The sequence below is a fragment of the Silurus aristotelis genome (assembly GCF_946808225.1).
Source record: "Silurus aristotelis genome assembly, chromosome: 5".
In the NCBI taxonomy this organism is placed as follows: domain Eukaryota; kingdom Metazoa; phylum Chordata; class Actinopteri; order Siluriformes; family Siluridae; genus Silurus; species Silurus aristotelis.
This window is the reverse complement of record NC_139578.1, coordinates 26710930-26727706: the sequence shown is the minus strand read 5'-3', so window position 1 is coordinate 26727706 and position 16777 is coordinate 26710930. Positions and strand designations below refer to the sequence as shown.

Sequence of the window (16777 nt, the reverse complement as noted above, 5' to 3'; positions counted from 1 at the left end):
ACCATGTTTTCAGTGATCACACATTTAATGGGTCAAGTGGTGCAACAGAGACTTTTGCCCCCTATGGGTCAACTTGAGTTTAAACGATATCCGAGCGAGTGATTTAGTGGACAGTGTTTAGTGCCTCTAGGTGGGAGGAATTGGGAGGGATCACATGGGCATTTCTCACCTGTCAATGGAGACTTGGTCAGCTCATGCTAGGTGTGTTTAAGTGATCACTTATATGATGCGTCCTAACATGGACGATTATAGCCTTCTGTTATTCGCTACGTACGCTATTGTCGCACTACGGCGGTGAAACACCAAAACGATGCAACCAGTATGTGAAATTACGAGATTTAGGCATATTTTGGCTTTACTGGTAGCACGAAACAGACAAGACATATGCTGTGTGTAAAGCCTGGATTACACACACACACACAAATTATGTAGGAAATACCACAATTTAAGAAACTATGTTAGCTGTGTTTGCGCTGCGATGCTAAAAAATTGTATTCAAATTTTAATATTAATATAAAATGTATGCAATTTAAAATAGTAGTAAATTAATATTATAATTAGTTCATAATATTTCATATTATTTAATTGAAAATAATAATAATAAAAAAAAAAAAAACTTTTTTTTTTAAGAAAGGAAATAGAATAATCAGATTTGCTGTCTTCTGTAGTTGTGTTTAAAGTTTGCTATATACAGGTAGCGCACTTTCTTGGAGCAGATTAAATAAAAAATGTAATTCATATGTCTATTAGTTGATGAATATGTAGCCGTGTAATATCGAATTGAATCGGATCGTTGACACGATGATTGTAATCGAATCATGCGACCAGTGAAGATTCACACCCACAGCGCATGTATTTGAACGAGGTCAGATAGTAATTTTCCTCACATGTGAGTTGCACCACTGTAAAGCTGCGTTACATAAAAATTGCCAAAAAAGCATGCTTCAGATCCCAGCACCTACTGTATATGCTGCTGGGCCCTTCAGCAAGGCCCTTAACCCTCAACCGCTCAGTTGAATTAAATGAGATCAGTCACTCTGGATGAGGGGAAATGGAAATGATTGAACAGTGAAATTGAGGAATTCGCTGCTTATTTATCAAGCTATCGTGCTGTGGTTTCCAGCTGCAGGCCTGGTGCATAGATGCGTGGTCGTACAGAAGGACAATCTGGGCTTCGGCTTCACCGTGTGTGGAGAACGAATAAAACTGGTGCAGAATGTCCGTCCAGGTACCAACCCAGAATCGTGTTCCGTGTATCTCCTTTATTCATTTATGTGTTTTATTTTTTTTTGCCGACTCATTGTTTTCCTTTTCCCCTCACACAGGTGGAGCAGCGGTAAAGGCCGGAGTGCAGGAAGGAGACCGGATCATTAAGGTGCTTTTTGATTGCTGTTTTGCTCTCGAGAACGTGTAACTCGTACAGCTTTACCTCACACGCACTGTCTCGTCTCGCAGGTCAACGGCTCCTTCGTGTCTTCCATGTCTCATCAGGAAGTCGTGAAGATGATCAAATGTGGGTGTTAAGACCTTACACGCAAACAGTGTTTGAGCTTAATTGCATCGTGACCTCATTTTCTTTTTTTTCTTTCTCGTCCTGTTCCTCGCAGCTGGAACGTACGTGGCGCTGACGCTCCAGGGCCCACCGCCTTCAGTAGCCTCTGTCCCTCTTCAGCCCCTTCTATCAGACCTCCCAACCAATCACAGGACGCAGCCAGGGGATGAAACCACGCCTCCTTCTCCACCTCCACCTCTGCCAGCTTCAGTAATAGGCACACCGTCGCAGAGAATCACAGGCCCCAAACCACTACAGGTGTGTGACGGAGTTTCAGTGTTTGCCTTTAAATCCCAATGTGACTTCAATTTAAGTGTGTCTTGAGATGCTTTTCTGCTCAGCACGGATGTAAAGAGTGATTATTCGAGTTACTGTGGCCTTTTTGGAAGCTCAAAGCAGGAAAGACACGAATGGGTAGATGAAGGGTAGAGCTTACTGTCATTTATGTAATACAGCTACATTAGGCTCTGACATGCACATGTTTTGGGGACGCCCAGTGGTGCTTCCCTTCTATCGGATTTCCTGGATTAAGATGAACCTTGTGATCCCCTGCTTTTTCTATCGTTAGACGATTCCACTCTCCAGTTGAATGTTCTTCAAAGAAAGAGTCTATTGACTATCATGGAGGAGGTTTGGTTTTCAAATGGTCAGATGTTGCTGATTGCGTTCCACGTCTGGGAATGAATTTGAATGCGTGGAGGCGTTTGGTGTTCGATGTTCTCCTCTCACGGTTACTTCGTTCATTATAACTTTACAGTAAATTCACGGTCACTTCTAGCAGCGATTTGATTGGTTAACGAAAACGAGTGACCTACTTGATAATATTTAGCATGTTGTTAAATCAACGATTATGGTATTATCAAACACCCCTAATCATACGTCACGTTCTGGACCCAAAGACGTCATACAGTCTGATTGGACGTTCCGTGTTCATCCGTCTTTTCATTGGCTGAAAAACAGCTCAGAGCGGTGACATCATTATTTACTGTATATACCACAATGAAGCAAGAATGTTATAGTGTTATGCAATTGTTTTGAATCTTTGTTTCTCTTCTGTTTTTTTTTTTCCCTCCATTTCAGGACCCAGAAGTCCAGAAACACGCCACGCAGATCCTGCGAAAGATGCTGGAGCAGGAAGAGGCAGAACTACAGGTATAACCGACCTCAGATTCGTGGATTTTCTTCAAAATGAATCTATCGTGTGAGCCGTCCTAGATTTCATTGCTCTCTTTTGTCCTCCAATGTACAGGACCTGCTGGAGGAACAGTCACGCAACCCGTCGTCTTCTCTGGAAGAGAGAATAGAAAGCGCGAAGCGGCGCGCTCATCAAGTGCGAGTGAAAATGCAGAAAGACCTGGTAAAGAGCTGTTTCGCTGACTGACTGACATCTGTTTCTATTTTCAGTTCCCTAAAGTGTTGTTTATTTAGATGTGCACTGAATGAGTGGCTGAGCCGGTGGTCAGAGTTTTATTTGCTTTGTGCAGGACGGAACGCGCTCGGAAACAGCAAGCACCTACGTGACCGCCGGAGAAGGTGAGCGTCTGAGCTACTCATTTTGTCCGTGAAAACACACCCTTTCAATTGCAAGTTGCTGTAATCATACCCACTCTGATAGCGTGCGTTCACATCTATCCAGCGTGTAGTTGGTTGTGGTCGAACCCTCGGGGGTGATTGTGCAAAAGGTCTGAAAATGGTTTCGGTACCACCATTTCAACTCAAATGCAGCTTCGAAAGCGTTTAGATCCCAAACTTGACCAAATACAGGAAGCAACACAAACTGGTAGTGCGGTTTTGATTTGAGTGAAGTGTCTGTTGAAATGTGTTCATTTCCTAAAGACTTTGAACCAACAACCAAAAACTGTGTGTGTGTATAATTTTTTATATATATATAATGCACACACACACAAACACACAGTTGAATTGTTGGCCTTCTGGAAAGTATGTTCATTTACTGTATATGTACTCAATACTTGGTAGGGGCTCATTTTGCTTTAATTACTGCCTCAATTGGGCATGGCATGGAGGTGATCACTCTGGCACTGCTGAGGTGGCCTGGAAGCCCAGGTTTCTTTGACAGTGGCCTTCAGCTCATTTGCATTTTTTTTGGTCTCTTATTTCTCCTCATTTTCCTCTTGAAGATACACCAGAGATTCTCTATGGGGTTCAGGTCTGGTGAGTTTGCTGGCCAGTCAAGCACACCAACACCATGGTCATTGAACTAACTTTTGGTGCTTTTGGCAGTGTGGGCAGGTGCCAAATCCTGCTGGGAAATAAAATCAGCATCTCGATAAAGCTGGTCAGCAGAGCGAAGCATGAAGTGCTCTAAAACTTCCTAGTAGACAGCTGTGCTGACCTTGGACTTGATATAACACAGTGGACCAACACCAGCAGATGACACGACTCCCCAAACCACCACTGACTGTGCAAACTTTACACTGGACCGCAAGCAACTTGGATTCTGTGCCTCTCCTCTCTTCTTCCAGACTCTGAGACCTTGATTTCCAAATGAAATACTAAAATGTAATTCCTTCCATCTGAAAATACAATTTTGGCCCACTGAGCAACAGTCCAGTCCTTTTTGTCCTTTTCCCAGGTAAGACACCTCTGACGTTGTCTCTGGTTTAGGAGTGGCTCAACACAAGAAATGAGTCAGTTGTAACCCATGGGTACGTCTGTGTGTGGAGGCTCTTGAAACACTGACTCCTGCTACAGTCCACTCTTTGTGAATTTCCCCAAAATCTTGAATGGGCTTCGTTTCACCTTTTTCTACCACATTATTCCTTCCATTCAACGTTCCATTAATGTGCTTGGATACAGCACTCTGTGAACAGCAGCTTCTTTAGCGATGACCTTTTGTGTCTTAACCTCCATGTGCAGGGTGTCAATGATCGTCTTCTGGATAACTGTCAAGTCAGCAGTCTTCCCCCATGATTGTGGAGCCTGAACCAGACTGAGACACCATTTAAAGGCTCAGGAAACCTTTGCAGGTGTTTGGATTTAATGAGCTGATTAGAGTGTGACACCACGAGTCTCCAATATTCAACTTTTTCACAATATTCTAATTTTTTGAGATACTGAATTTTGGGGTTTCATTAACTGTAAGCCAAAATTCTTAAAATTAAAAGAAATAAACACTTGAAATATAATTACTGTTTCATTATTCAAATTATTTTGTAACATTTTTACATTTAATCATGAACATATTGAAATAAATTCAAAACACAAATAATTATTTCATTATTTATCATCAGCATATATCTTTTTTAGCATTTTACGTTGGCATTATGGGTAAACAAAAAAAATGAACTTATTTTTCAGGACTAATTGAGGATATTTTTATCATTTGCTTTAGCCCCTCCCCCCACCCCCCACCCCCGTTGTGGTGTACTGTACCTCAGCCAAGTATTTTTATTTGATTGTGGTTTTAATTTTTATTACTCCATTATTTATTTATTAAATAACCCACATAAAACTATTTATTCAGTTCACTCCCTTTCAGACTTGGCAGCTGGACTAAAGCCTTAACAGTGCTGCCTCCAGGGTATATTTCTTCTCGCACAAGCCATGTGTTAGTTCAGTGCCTCGCTGATAAGGGGTGTGTTTGTTTACAACTCGGCGCGCGAACGAACCCGTCGGTCGGCATCATTTCAGATGAATGCCACATGGAAACTTGTATGGAAACTTGGTTCTTGAAGGCATGTATTCAATAGAAGATTCCTTATTTATTTCGGTCTGTTTACTGCACGTTCACGTCTCGACAAAACTCCATTTCTGTTCTTGACTGTAGGACATCATTCACATATTCGTGTTTATAGGAACAACTCCCTAAATTCACCCACTGTCTAGTGTCATTATCTGGAATGGGGGAGGGTGTGTTCTTTCATATGTGTGTGTGTATCTGTCTATGTGTCTGTCTGTCTGTCTGTCTGTCTGTGTGTGTGTGTGTGTGTGTGTGTGTGTGTGTGTGTGTGTAGTGTATACACTGCTCATATGATTCCGTCCACTCTTCTGGGAAGATGGTCTACTAGATTGTGCTTGTGGACATTTGTGTTCATCAGACACAAGTGTGTTAGTAAAGGCAGGTAGTGATGTAGGTTGGAGGTCTGGGGTGCAGTCAGTGTCCACATTCATCCCAAAGGTGTTCAGTAGGTGTTCAGTAGGTGTTAAGGTCAGAGCTCTTTTGCAGGCCACTCAAGATGTTCCTCTGCAAGCGAGTGCAAAGTTTGATTATTTCCCATCCGAAGACGTCCTATACATATCCTGTGTGACTAAAGCTTGGTAATAGTTTGGAGAAGAACCACATATGGCAGGAAGTTTCAATTGTCTCAATATTTTGTCCATATATATATATATATATATATATGTGTGTGTGTGTGTGTGTTTGTGTGGTGTTATATATTTTAAGAAGCTGCTTTGTGCATTATCGATTAGTTAACTAGCTGAACTAGTATCATTTTTATTGACTCATCCTGTATGTTTCTGCAGGTCGATTGTCCATGGATGCAGGTGATGGGGACTATGAAGTAAGGTTTTTTGTTTGTTTGATTTTTATTTAATTTTTTTTCGTTTTGTGTTATCTTTTTTCAATACATTTTCGAAAAATTCTGTACATATCTATATTATAGTGTTCTTCACCAAAGTTTGTGAACACGTGACCATAACATTGGTGTGTGTGTGTGTGTGTGTGTTCTTTGTTAGTCCCCATTTGCAGTTATAATATGCTCCTCCACTCTTTCAAGAAGATGTTCCTCCAGATTTGGATTGTGCTTGTGGAGATTTGTGTTTGTTCATCCACAAGGATGGTAGTAAAGTCAAATACTGATTACTGGTGTAGGTGAGGAGACTTGAGGGTGCGGTCAGCGTTCACATTCATCCCAAAGGTGTTTATTAAGGTTGGAGCTCTATAGCAGGAGATCTTCCACTCCAACCCATGGAGCTGTTTGTGCACAGGGGCATCGTCGTCATGCTGGAACAGGTTTGGGTCTTTCAGTTAAAGTGAAAATGTAATCCTGCTGCATCCAAAGGCATCCTGCAAAATGTGTGCCTCCAACTTTGTGGGAACACTTTATGGAAGACTGGACCTGGGCAGTATATGAAGATGTTACGCAATTTCTAATGTCATAATGAACATTTGTATCAATTTACACTAATGAAATGCTTTTAGGGAATGCTAGAGAAAAGAATGTCTCTATAGTGGCCCAAATACACACCGTGTATCCTGAAGTGTAAATTTATTTATTTGTTTGTTTTGTTTGTTAATGCATTAACTATACTATCAATGAGGGAAAAAACATGTAGATTCATGCCATTTGGCAGACCTCCTTATCCAGAGCAACTTTCTCATTCATACAGCTAAAAGGTTGGGGGGGGGGGGCTCGCTTAAGGGCCCAGGAGTGGCAGCTTGGTGTGACTCGGACTCAAATTCATGACCTTCAGATCCATGATCAGTTGTCAGAAAAGTGCAGTCTTTTCGGAGAAACCACAGTTTTGTTTTGTTCAGCTTCCCAGCGTTACTCGAACAGTGGATGCTGTTTGTATTTCTGTGGCATTTTGTGTTGTTCCTGTCATTTCTTTAGCCCCGCCCACGACATGCCATCCTGGAGCTCGGCTGTTTCCCGGAGAGAAGCGTAAAGTCGCATATGTCCCTTTTATAAACCCGATAAAACTAGAAACTCTTCGGAGATATACGAAGGACACAGTGCTACTCGACAAGTGCTCAAGATTTAACGCCAGATTGGCCGAATCTGTGATTCTAGATAGCGTCAGGAAGATGTTCATGATCTATCTCGAAAGCTTGGCTTCAACGTAAACCGATTTTGTGTTCGGTTACGTGTGTGTGTGTGTGTGTGTGTGTGTGTGTGTGTGTGTGTGCTGCTATCACTTTGTATGTATGTTACAATATTTCGTTTCATGCTGATGTTTTCTGTACTTTTCTCTCCATCACTTTGTTTTAGACATGCGAGAGTCCTTTCTCCTCTCCGTCCTCCTCATTCAGGATTCCCCAGCACCGCAGACACGGCTCTGGCACACTTGACTCAGTGAGACACACACACACACACACACACACACCAGCGTGCGCGCGCGCGCACACACACACACACACACACACACACACACACACACACACACACACACTCTTATCTTTTTAAAGGAATGTACAGTGTTCCTCATACCACAAATTTCACCGATCAGCCAAGACACATTTGGCGAATGACGCTTCTACCTTTCTTCCGGAGATAACAACAAACAGTTTCTATTTTGGCTGCTACACTTACTGAACACACAACACACACACACACACACACACACACACACACACACACACACACACTGTAAGAGTGAGAGAGAAATGAGACAATCTCAGTCTGGATTTGTAGACGTTGTGTGTCGGAAATGACCTCTGAATGAAGGTCAACTCTGTTGGTACAATTTGCAGATTATTCTGATTACTTCTTACACCATTCACATTGTGGTTTCTTTGCGACTGCAGGCGGGGAAAACGCAAATAATCGGTCCTGAGGAAGAAGACGATGACTATGACGGCTACATGACGAATGACGTGAGTCTTTCAGTACGCTACAGTATAGCGCTTTTTTTTGTTGTCTTTTTTTCTTCCCCCTCACATCTCTCTCACTGATTCTCTCGCTTTCTGCTCAGATGGACGGCCCGTTTCAAGACTTCGAGCTGCTGAAGGCACGACCGGCTCACATGACCGTTTTTATGAGATACATATTCAGTCAGCTGCAGGACCCAAACCCACTGGTTTGTCCTTTTCTTCTTTCTTTACATACAATAAATATCACTGGATATAATAATCCAGTAACATTTTCTTAGATTTTATTATTAATGGATGAACATTTTAATGAACTAAGTGACCTTTCAAGCCAAACATGGGTTTTGTGTGTGTCCTATAGCTCTTCTATCTCTCTGTTGAGGCCTACCTGGGGTCGAGTCCTAAAGACGCCCGTGCCATTGCGCCCCAGATCTGTTCTCACTTCCTGGACCCCGATGCTGTGAGTTTACATCCGTCCGTGCACCAAAAGGCAGCAAAACCTACAAAGTGTTGTTATTATTAGCAAAAGCACTTAAATGTATTTCCTATATTATTCGGATAGAATTTTAGAAGAAAATCAGAGTCACCTGGAATTCGCTTTCTCTTAACTGCATTCCTCGCCTTGATCCGAGTCGGTGATTACAGCCACAATGAATGCCACTTCTTTCCCTTTAACGATTAATCATTATATTCAGTGTTGTGGAACACCAGTGACAAGCTAATTCCTTCTATCAATTTCTTTTCTGCAGCATTGAACAAACGTTCCCTTTCTAGTCCCAGTCTTTTTTCAGTGCTCTCCTGGTGTTTATAACAAAAACACATCTTACAGTTAAACACAAAGTCCTGATGATCTCCATAAAGATTCTCTATCTATCTATCTATCTATCTATCTATCTATCTATCTATCTATCTATCTATCTATCTATCTATCTATCTATCTATCTATCTATCTATCTATCTATCTATCTATCTATCGTGTGTGTGTGTAAATATACACTTTATGTACAGTAGATAGTAACAGTGGTATAGTTGAGAAAAAGCTGTTACTATAGGAATGTTTTAGAACGAGAATGTGATCTTTGAATTGCATTCAAGTCAGAAAATCGATCATGTTTGGATTTGAGAGCTCAAGCGTCACTGAGCAGGAAATGAACAAATTGGTGTAAAAAAAAAAAAAAAGAACGATGTACACTAATACTGTTGTTGTCCACAGTAGAGTTTATTACAGTTTGGAATGTACCTCGGTTTTAAGTCACGGTTTCGGTTCAATGCATAAAATAAATTTTTTATTTTTTATTTTTTTTATTTACGTAGTTTATTATAGTTAACGTTTGTGACCATCAACAGTTCAAATTGTTTGAAATAATTTTAAACAAAATGGCTGCTCGGTTTGAATAAAAAATAAATAAATATTCAGTAGAATGAATCATAGTTCTCTAATATACAGAATAATTCTCTAATAAATATAAAATCTACTAAAAACATTAAATAAATGTGTAAATAACTACCGATCACAGTGCAGCATTAACGATTCCAGCCTGTAGACCTGCTCAGGTTGACTTTTATCAGAAAAATGAACATGTCCACACTAGAGTAAGGGCGGATCTTTTGGAGGTCACAATATGCTGTAGAAAACCCTCTCAATAGGGACAGAGGTAGAAGGTACAACAAGGTAGCACTTTGCTAACTTGGCAATACGAAGATATGTGGATTTGTTGGTCACAAGAAAATAAGTTCTTGTTAACAGCTCTTGACACTAGTTTTTTCCTTATAGCAGCTATATTTACGTTTCCGTGGTGGCGTTTCAAACGAGTTCTCAAGTATGACATGTTGCCAGAAATGTACCCAATCACGGCTGACCAATGTCTGGACGCTGCTTTCGTCTTCTTTCGCTTGTCTCTGTCCATCGTCGTAATTCGATAGGGAACCGAAGTGTTCCCTGATTGATGAGGTCTTCAAGCTCTGGCTTCTCATTCGTATTGGCCGTGATGACGTTCACCATTCAGAGTCTACACAAACCCGCGGTCCACCATGTATATGTTTCGTGAGGGAGCTCAGATTTTAACTTTGTTCTGGAAAAATTATTGCATTCGGTACTGAAACGTTTCGGTACATTTACATCTGTTGAATGATGTCAATATAAATATACCGAAACGGTTCAGTATGAAAATGTGTATAAATACACTCCTATTCCACAGTGATTTATTTCAGTATCCAAATATTTCCCTACTGATCTGTTTGTTTCATGTGTCTCCTCTTCCTTCTCCTCAGGCTCTGAAGATTAAAGTCAGAGACGAGTATATGAACGATATAGGTAAGTTCTACTTATTCCAGGTTTATGTGGGCACTTGAATAACACTTCACCTTGTGGAAATCCTTTCCATTATCCCGCTATCTTCTGTGTGAATCTTTTTAATTGAATCGCATTTAAAAACACGCTCTAATATAAACGTGAACGGGGAAGATGCCCAACGTTTAGAACTTTATCTGCTTATGGGGGAAAAAAAACAAGATGGCCAATCAGTTTTATTGAGTTTTCATTGGAAACGAGTTCTTTGTGTCATCATTCTCAGTTTCTGAGGTAAAAGTTTCTCACAACGTTCAAACTCGAGTCTCACGGTCGTCTCTCTGCTCCATGAAGCTCCGTTCGGGGTAATCTGACAGGAAATCTTCACAGATATGTTCACTTTCTCCTGTTCTACCAGCTAAACTTATCAGTGTTGATGGTTCATGAGCAGCACAGACATTTTGACAGCCAGAATCTGTTCAGAGAATAATGATTAGACTTAATATTAATTTCCACGATATCTGACACTTTACATGAACCGATCTCGCAAAGGGAAGAACAGAATGTGAGGTACATCTCATATAGTTTGAGGATATAAGGTAAGGTCCAAAAGTCTGAGAGCACTCGTAAAAAAATCCTTCTATTTTCTCTCTATATTTTCCCAAGTATTTTCATTACAAATAATTATATTGACAGCATCCTGGGTGAAAATTGTAAACTTTTTAATTTTTTCTTTGTACAGACTCCTTTTTGGTAGAAAATCTTACGATCCATTCTTAGAAAAGATTAGACACGAGGAAATCTGAGACGTGGGCAAAAAAAAATCGGTTGGTCAACGTCGCACATTTGGTAACATTTAATTCAACACTATATGGAGAAGAATTTGTGATAGAAGAGTATCTGTAAGAGTGAAAGGGAAAGTTTATAATACTGTGGTGAGACCTGAGATGTTGTATAGTTTAGAGACAGTGGCATTGGGTAAAAGACAGGAGGTGGAGCTGGAGGTGGCAGATGAAGCAGTGAAGATGTTTAGGTTTTCAGGATGGACATGTTTGGACATGTGCAGAGGAGGGACATGGGGTATATTGGTAGGAGAATGCTGAGGATGGAGCCAACAGGAAAGGGGAAAAGAGGAAGACCATGGAGAAGGTTTATTGATGTGGTGAGGGAAGACATGTAGGTAGTTGGTGTGAAAGAGGCAGATATAGAGGACATGGGGGTATGGAGACAAATGATCTGCTGTGGTGACCCCTAATGGGAGAAGCCAAAAGAAGAAGAAGACTATGTTAACTGTTATGCCAATTTTTGTGTGTGTGTATGTGTGTGTGTGTGTGTGTGTGTGTGTGTGTGTGTGTGTGTGTGTGTGTGTGTGTGTGTGTGTGTGTGTGTGTGTGTGTGTGCGCACAGAGAGTCGCCTTCATGCTCAGGAGGACATCAGAGGACCGCTCTCCGAGCTCCAGCAGCTGGTGCTTCCAGAGATCCAAAACCAGTTACAGGATTACAGGTACACACACTTCCTTCATCAGCTGGACTGAGCATCTCAGTAATGCTGACATTACATTTATTTTGGCTGGGCGTCCTCGGTTTTTATGGAATGAAACGTAACCAAAATGTTAAAGAGGTGCTCTAAAAGTTAAGTCGTTAGTTGTATTTGAACTGTATATGAATTCTAGAGGATTCTTGTAGACTCTACTGATGCAGCGTATGTGATTATTAATGCTCTATAACGCAGGAATAAGCAGCTCATGGGCCTGGGCTCCTTGTTCGGCGAGAGCGATCTTCAGCAGCTGGACGGAGACTCTGTGAAAGAGAGACAGGTGGTGGACAAGCAGGTCACGGCGCTGTGGGAACTACTGTAAGAAGAGCTTCTTTGAAATGATCATCTATTGGTGTGCATTGTTGAAAATTTGAACGTAGAATACGGAAAGCAAACATAATATTAAAATACAAATGAAGTGATTTAATCTCATTTATGTAGAACCCGAATTCTGTGTATTTTAGCGAAAAAATTTCTAGAGGTGGGGCAATATGATCGATACTTTATATCATGATATTGTAAGGCATTTCAAGGTGTGTAGATTCACTAACTTACTGTACAAAACATTTTAATGCGTTATGATCTCTCGTTAGATGTGCATCATCATCTAATTAGACACATCTATATTATGTCATCATTATATTAGACTCAGATTTGCATATATTTAATTGATTATCGGGTTTTCGCATATCCCAGCTTGTCAGGAAGTTGGGGTCAGAGCTCAGGGTCAGCAATGTTACGTTAAGCATCGCATTCCACATAAGTCCAAATTTACTCTTATAATTCCCTCCACTCTTCTGGGAAGATGTTCCACTAGATTATTTGTGTTCAGGCAAAAGGGTGTTACGAAAGGCAGGTACTGATGTAGGTGAGGAGACCTGGGGTGCAGTCAGTGTTCACATTTATCCCAAAGGTGTTCAGTAGGGATGAGATTAGATCTCTATAGCAGAGATCTTCCTCTCCAAAGCATGTAAACCTCATCTTCAAGGAGCTTATTTTGTGCACAGGGGCATCACCATGCTGGCACAGGTTTCGGTTTCCACGTTCAAGTGAACGCAATATTTTATTAAAGCGCATCTAAAGACGTCCTGTACCATCAAGTGCCTTCAGATTTGTGTTAATAGTTTGGAAAATAACCGCATATAGAAGGAAAGATCAGATATTATATAATCATATTGCCCATATCAAGTCAAATAGGCTTTATTGTTATTTGAAAGCCTGACTGACAGTGCAGTACACAGTGAACCACGATGCTACAGCCGTGAGGTTTGTCCTGGCGTGATAGGAGAATCAAATAAATGGAAAAATTTTATTAGAGAGAAAAATAGGTGAAGGAAGACCCAAGATAATGTGTAAGTAAGACAATAGGCTAATAAAACAGCCTTGTAGATGGGGGAGGAGTCATCCTGGAAGAAACCATGCCCACTTAAGTGTTAATTTGCACTCATGGTTCAGTCAAAGTGAGGAGAATGGAGCAAAAGATTGGAACCCGCCGAAGGCATATCGTTCCAAGCTAATAAAATACCCTGTAAACGATTTCTCCTCTCCAGACCCAGAGATGTCGGATCATATAACAAAATTAGAGTATGGAGGTACAAAGGTCACATCTAGTAAAAAAAAAAAAAAAAAAAAAAAAAAAAAAACCCACACACCTCAGTGTGCACTCATATGATGTCCCACATATAAACATGAACTCGGTCACACAGGCAGGTGCACACAAGGTCACATGACCGCTTCACCAGTTCAGGCACTCGGACGTACAACGGACAGCTGTTTTCTGGGAAAAGATTCGAGAAGAAACGGAGATTGCGTTATAGTGTGTTTGTGAAGGTAGTAAACGATGTAACCTTTGATATCCTCTTGTTTTATTCGCAGCTCCAAGCACGAAGAGGAGAGAAGGTAGGACCGGGTGCTTACTCAACATTTCCGCATTGTGTTAGAACCTTTTTTTTTTTTTTTTTTTTTTTTTTTTACGGGCATAAAACACGTCGTCTTTACGTTTTTCTCAGCACCCCGTTAGCTTCAGTGATCACTCTGTACCTGCGACACGCCGGGATTAAGCTGCGGGATTCCAAGGTTTTCCCAGGACTCAGCACGGAGAAGGAAAAGTGGCTCGCGTTCTTCCCCAAGACCAAGAGGGTATACTAGTATACTCCCCAGCTTACTTTTTCTGCTCTCTTACTTTTTACACCGTCATGCTGAGTCATGGGTTTGAGCTTCATGACTAGAGATGTATTGTTTCACAGTGTAGTGTATAGTGAATGGAAATCTTAGTAGTTTTGCTGCATTACAGTAAGTTAAAGAAGTCAAGAACTGCAATTTTCCTACCCAGTGTTCTGCTTTTCTCAATTCAACAGACATAATAGACCATTATCTCTAATAGAACTAACAAAAAAAAAAAAAACAATCATTAGATCAGTACTTTTATTATAGTTTGTGGACACCTGATCTTATATACAGCAAATAGGGACTAAATGTGGAATACTTTTCTTGGAAGATGTTCTAGATTTTGTGGAGATTTGTGCTCATTCAGCAAAAATGTTCAGTTCCAATTGATCCCAAAGGTGTTAAATAAGGTTTGAGCTCTACAGCAAGGAGATCTTCCACTTGAAACCCATGTAAAGCAGATCCAGTGTCATACTGGAACAGGTTTTGGTCTTCTAGTTTAAGAAAACACATGGCTGGACAAGTCAGGTGTCCCAATTCCTTTGTTGATTTGGTATGTATGTCATTACCCTGTGACCAAACGAACAATCTGTTTTTGTTTTGTTTGTTTTTTTACTCCAAATGCGTGCTATAATAAAGTTCTTACTCAGATTTGGAGAAGAGTTTAATTAGACTTGTTCGTATTTCTTGTGTTCCAGCAATTGAGCAGCACAAAGAGAGAGAAAGATGGAGAAGACAGAAAGAGGAACCCGATCTTAAAGTACATCGGCAAACCCAGAAGCACATCACAATCAAGTAAACACACAAACACACACGTTATCCTTCCATCACTCCGTGACTAGTGTTCATCTTTTACCATTGTCTGAAATCTTGTGTTCTCAGAATTTTGTTTGAGAGTTTTATTTATCCTTTTTTTTGTTTCCCCCGCATGTGATTTTTTTTTCTTTCCTTCCAGCGTTCCATGTCCCGTTATCCCCTACAGAAGGTACACGTGTTTCCCTCTGCATTCCTATCATTCCCATTTCCCAGTCTTGGTTACGTTGTTGTTGTTTTTTTTTAATCCTCTCATTAATTTTTTTTTAACGTACTGCTTTTGTTTTTTTCGTGCTTGTGCACTCTTTCTTTGTCTCTTTCTCCGTCTCATTGTGTCACTCCGTGTGGCGGAGCCAGTGCGTGCAGGTAACGTGCGGAACATCATACAGCAGTTCGAGAACCATACAGATGGTGAAGAGGGGGAGAACGGAGACCAGAGACTGTCCACTGGCAGCCTCGGGGACGAGAGCATGGACAGGTGTGTGTTAGTGTGTTTTTATATTGCCATTATGTCAGAGATACGGATACAAAAAAAGGACAACGTGGAGTCTGGAACAGGCAAGCGACAGGTTCATCACTGAACCACCATATCTCTCTCGCTCTCTCTCTCTCGTGCTCTCTCTCTCGCGCTCTCTCGCTCTCTCTCTCTGTGGGGAGCCTTACAAACCTTCATTAACGTCTAAAAGGTAGACAAATAAATTAGTAGATAAAACACCAGATAATTATATACATTTAACACCTAGTTAAAGCAACGAATAAAACCAGGATCCAGCCTCGTAATTTTAGTGTCAAGAAACCCGTAGACGTGTGTGTGTGTGTGTGTGTGTGTGTGTGTGCGCGCGTGCGCGCGTGCGTGCGTGCGTGCGTGCGTGCGTGCGTGCGTGCGTGCGTGCGTGCGTGCGTGCGTGTGTGTGTGGCGGAGTAGCGCCATATAGAGGTCGAACCGATTTTACCGATAGATATGTTGATTCGCACTTACCGATTAATCAACTTACAGTTTTTAAAATGTGTACAAGATTAAAAAATATACAACCAGAATCTCATAAAAGTAAGTGCACCCCTCACATTACAACAGCTTTAGTATTTTTTCGAGGGACAAAACTATAGAAATTAAACTTGGAAATATTTTAGAGTCGTCAATGTGCAGCTTGTTTAGCAGATTTACTGTCCTCTAAAATAACTCAACATGCAGCCATTCAGAACGAATCATCGAAAATTGTAAGGAAATATCATTACGGTTCTTAAAGGGATATGGTGTTATCCTGATTTGTTTCTTGTTCCTTTGTTGTCTCTCTCTCTCTCTCTCTCTCTCTCTCTCTCTCAGTCCTACCGTGTCTGTGCGTTTGGCTCGCAGCGAGTCCTTGAAGGCCCAGGGTGAGGGGCGTCGTCGGGGAGGTGGATCTGGGGCGGAGTCGGTTCCCCGTTCTCGAAGCGACGTTGACATGGAAGACTGCGACGAAAGGGAAGGACCAGGACTTCGCCTGTTACATCACAGCGCTTCTTCCTCGGCGTCCAGCAGCTCAGCGAGGTCAGAAATGCACGCGCGCACACACGCGCGCACACACACACATTCGTGTGATTTGTATCACTATGTGTAATAAGAAGATTGGTATAATTGTAGGTTTGCAAAGCTTTAAATGTTCACTCGCCAGACGCCTCAACAATCTCTCTTATTTTTCTAGTTTTATTTCAGAACTTTAGTGAGGGCTGTATTACCACAGAATTTATCTAGAATCATTTGAGAAAATCTCAGTTGTTCAAGTTTCGGACTGTATCTGACGTCTAACAAATTGCCATTTTCTGACTCTGCAAAACAAAATACAGTGAATTTAACTTTAAGAATCTCTAACCCTCCTATTTAAAAAAAAA

The 16777-nt window shown here is 41.1% G+C and overlaps 1 protein-coding gene across 8 annotated transcripts in view; it reads left to right on the top strand.

The window, feature by feature from the left end:
* Positions 1-16777, top strand: part of arhgef11 (Rho guanine nucleotide exchange factor (GEF) 11) — a 39505-nt gene that overhangs the window by 7069 nt on the left and 15659 nt on the right. For 5 of the 8 annotated variants that reach the window (XR_014533827.1, XM_083542583.1, XM_083542579.1 and 2 more), the window contains exons 3-23: positions 1124-1228; positions 1326-1375; positions 1456-1513; positions 1608-1810; positions 2633-2704; positions 2802-2909; positions 3037-3085; positions 6038-6075; positions 7507-7590; positions 8043-8111; positions 8210-8314; positions 8467-8565; positions 10377-10419; positions 11800-11896; positions 12125-12247; positions 13805-13828; positions 13939-14068; positions 14794-14890; positions 15051-15080; positions 15266-15386; positions 16233-16436. Coding sequence is in view for 6 of the 8 variants with exons in the window: in XM_083542583.1 (XP_083398709.1) it covers positions 1124-1228; positions 1326-1375; positions 1456-1513; positions 1608-1810; positions 2633-2704; positions 2802-2909; positions 3037-3085; positions 6038-6075; positions 7507-7590; positions 8043-8111; positions 8210-8314; positions 8467-8565; positions 10377-10419; positions 11800-11896; positions 12125-12247; positions 13805-13828; positions 13939-14068; positions 14794-14890; positions 15051-15080; positions 15266-15386; positions 16233-16436 (1909 nt within the window). In the remaining 2 variants the exon portion in view is untranslated. The remainder of the gene's footprint in view (positions 1-1123; positions 1229-1325; positions 1376-1455; positions 1514-1607; positions 1811-2632; positions 2705-2801; positions 2910-3036; positions 3086-6037; positions 6076-7506; positions 7591-8042; positions 8112-8209; positions 8315-8466; positions 8566-10376; positions 10420-11799; positions 11897-12124; positions 12248-13804; positions 13829-13938; positions 14069-14793; positions 14891-15050; positions 15081-15265; positions 15387-16232; positions 16437-16777) is intronic. The other 3 variants (XR_014533826.1, XM_083542581.1, XM_083542582.1) reach the window with 1 other exon arrangement.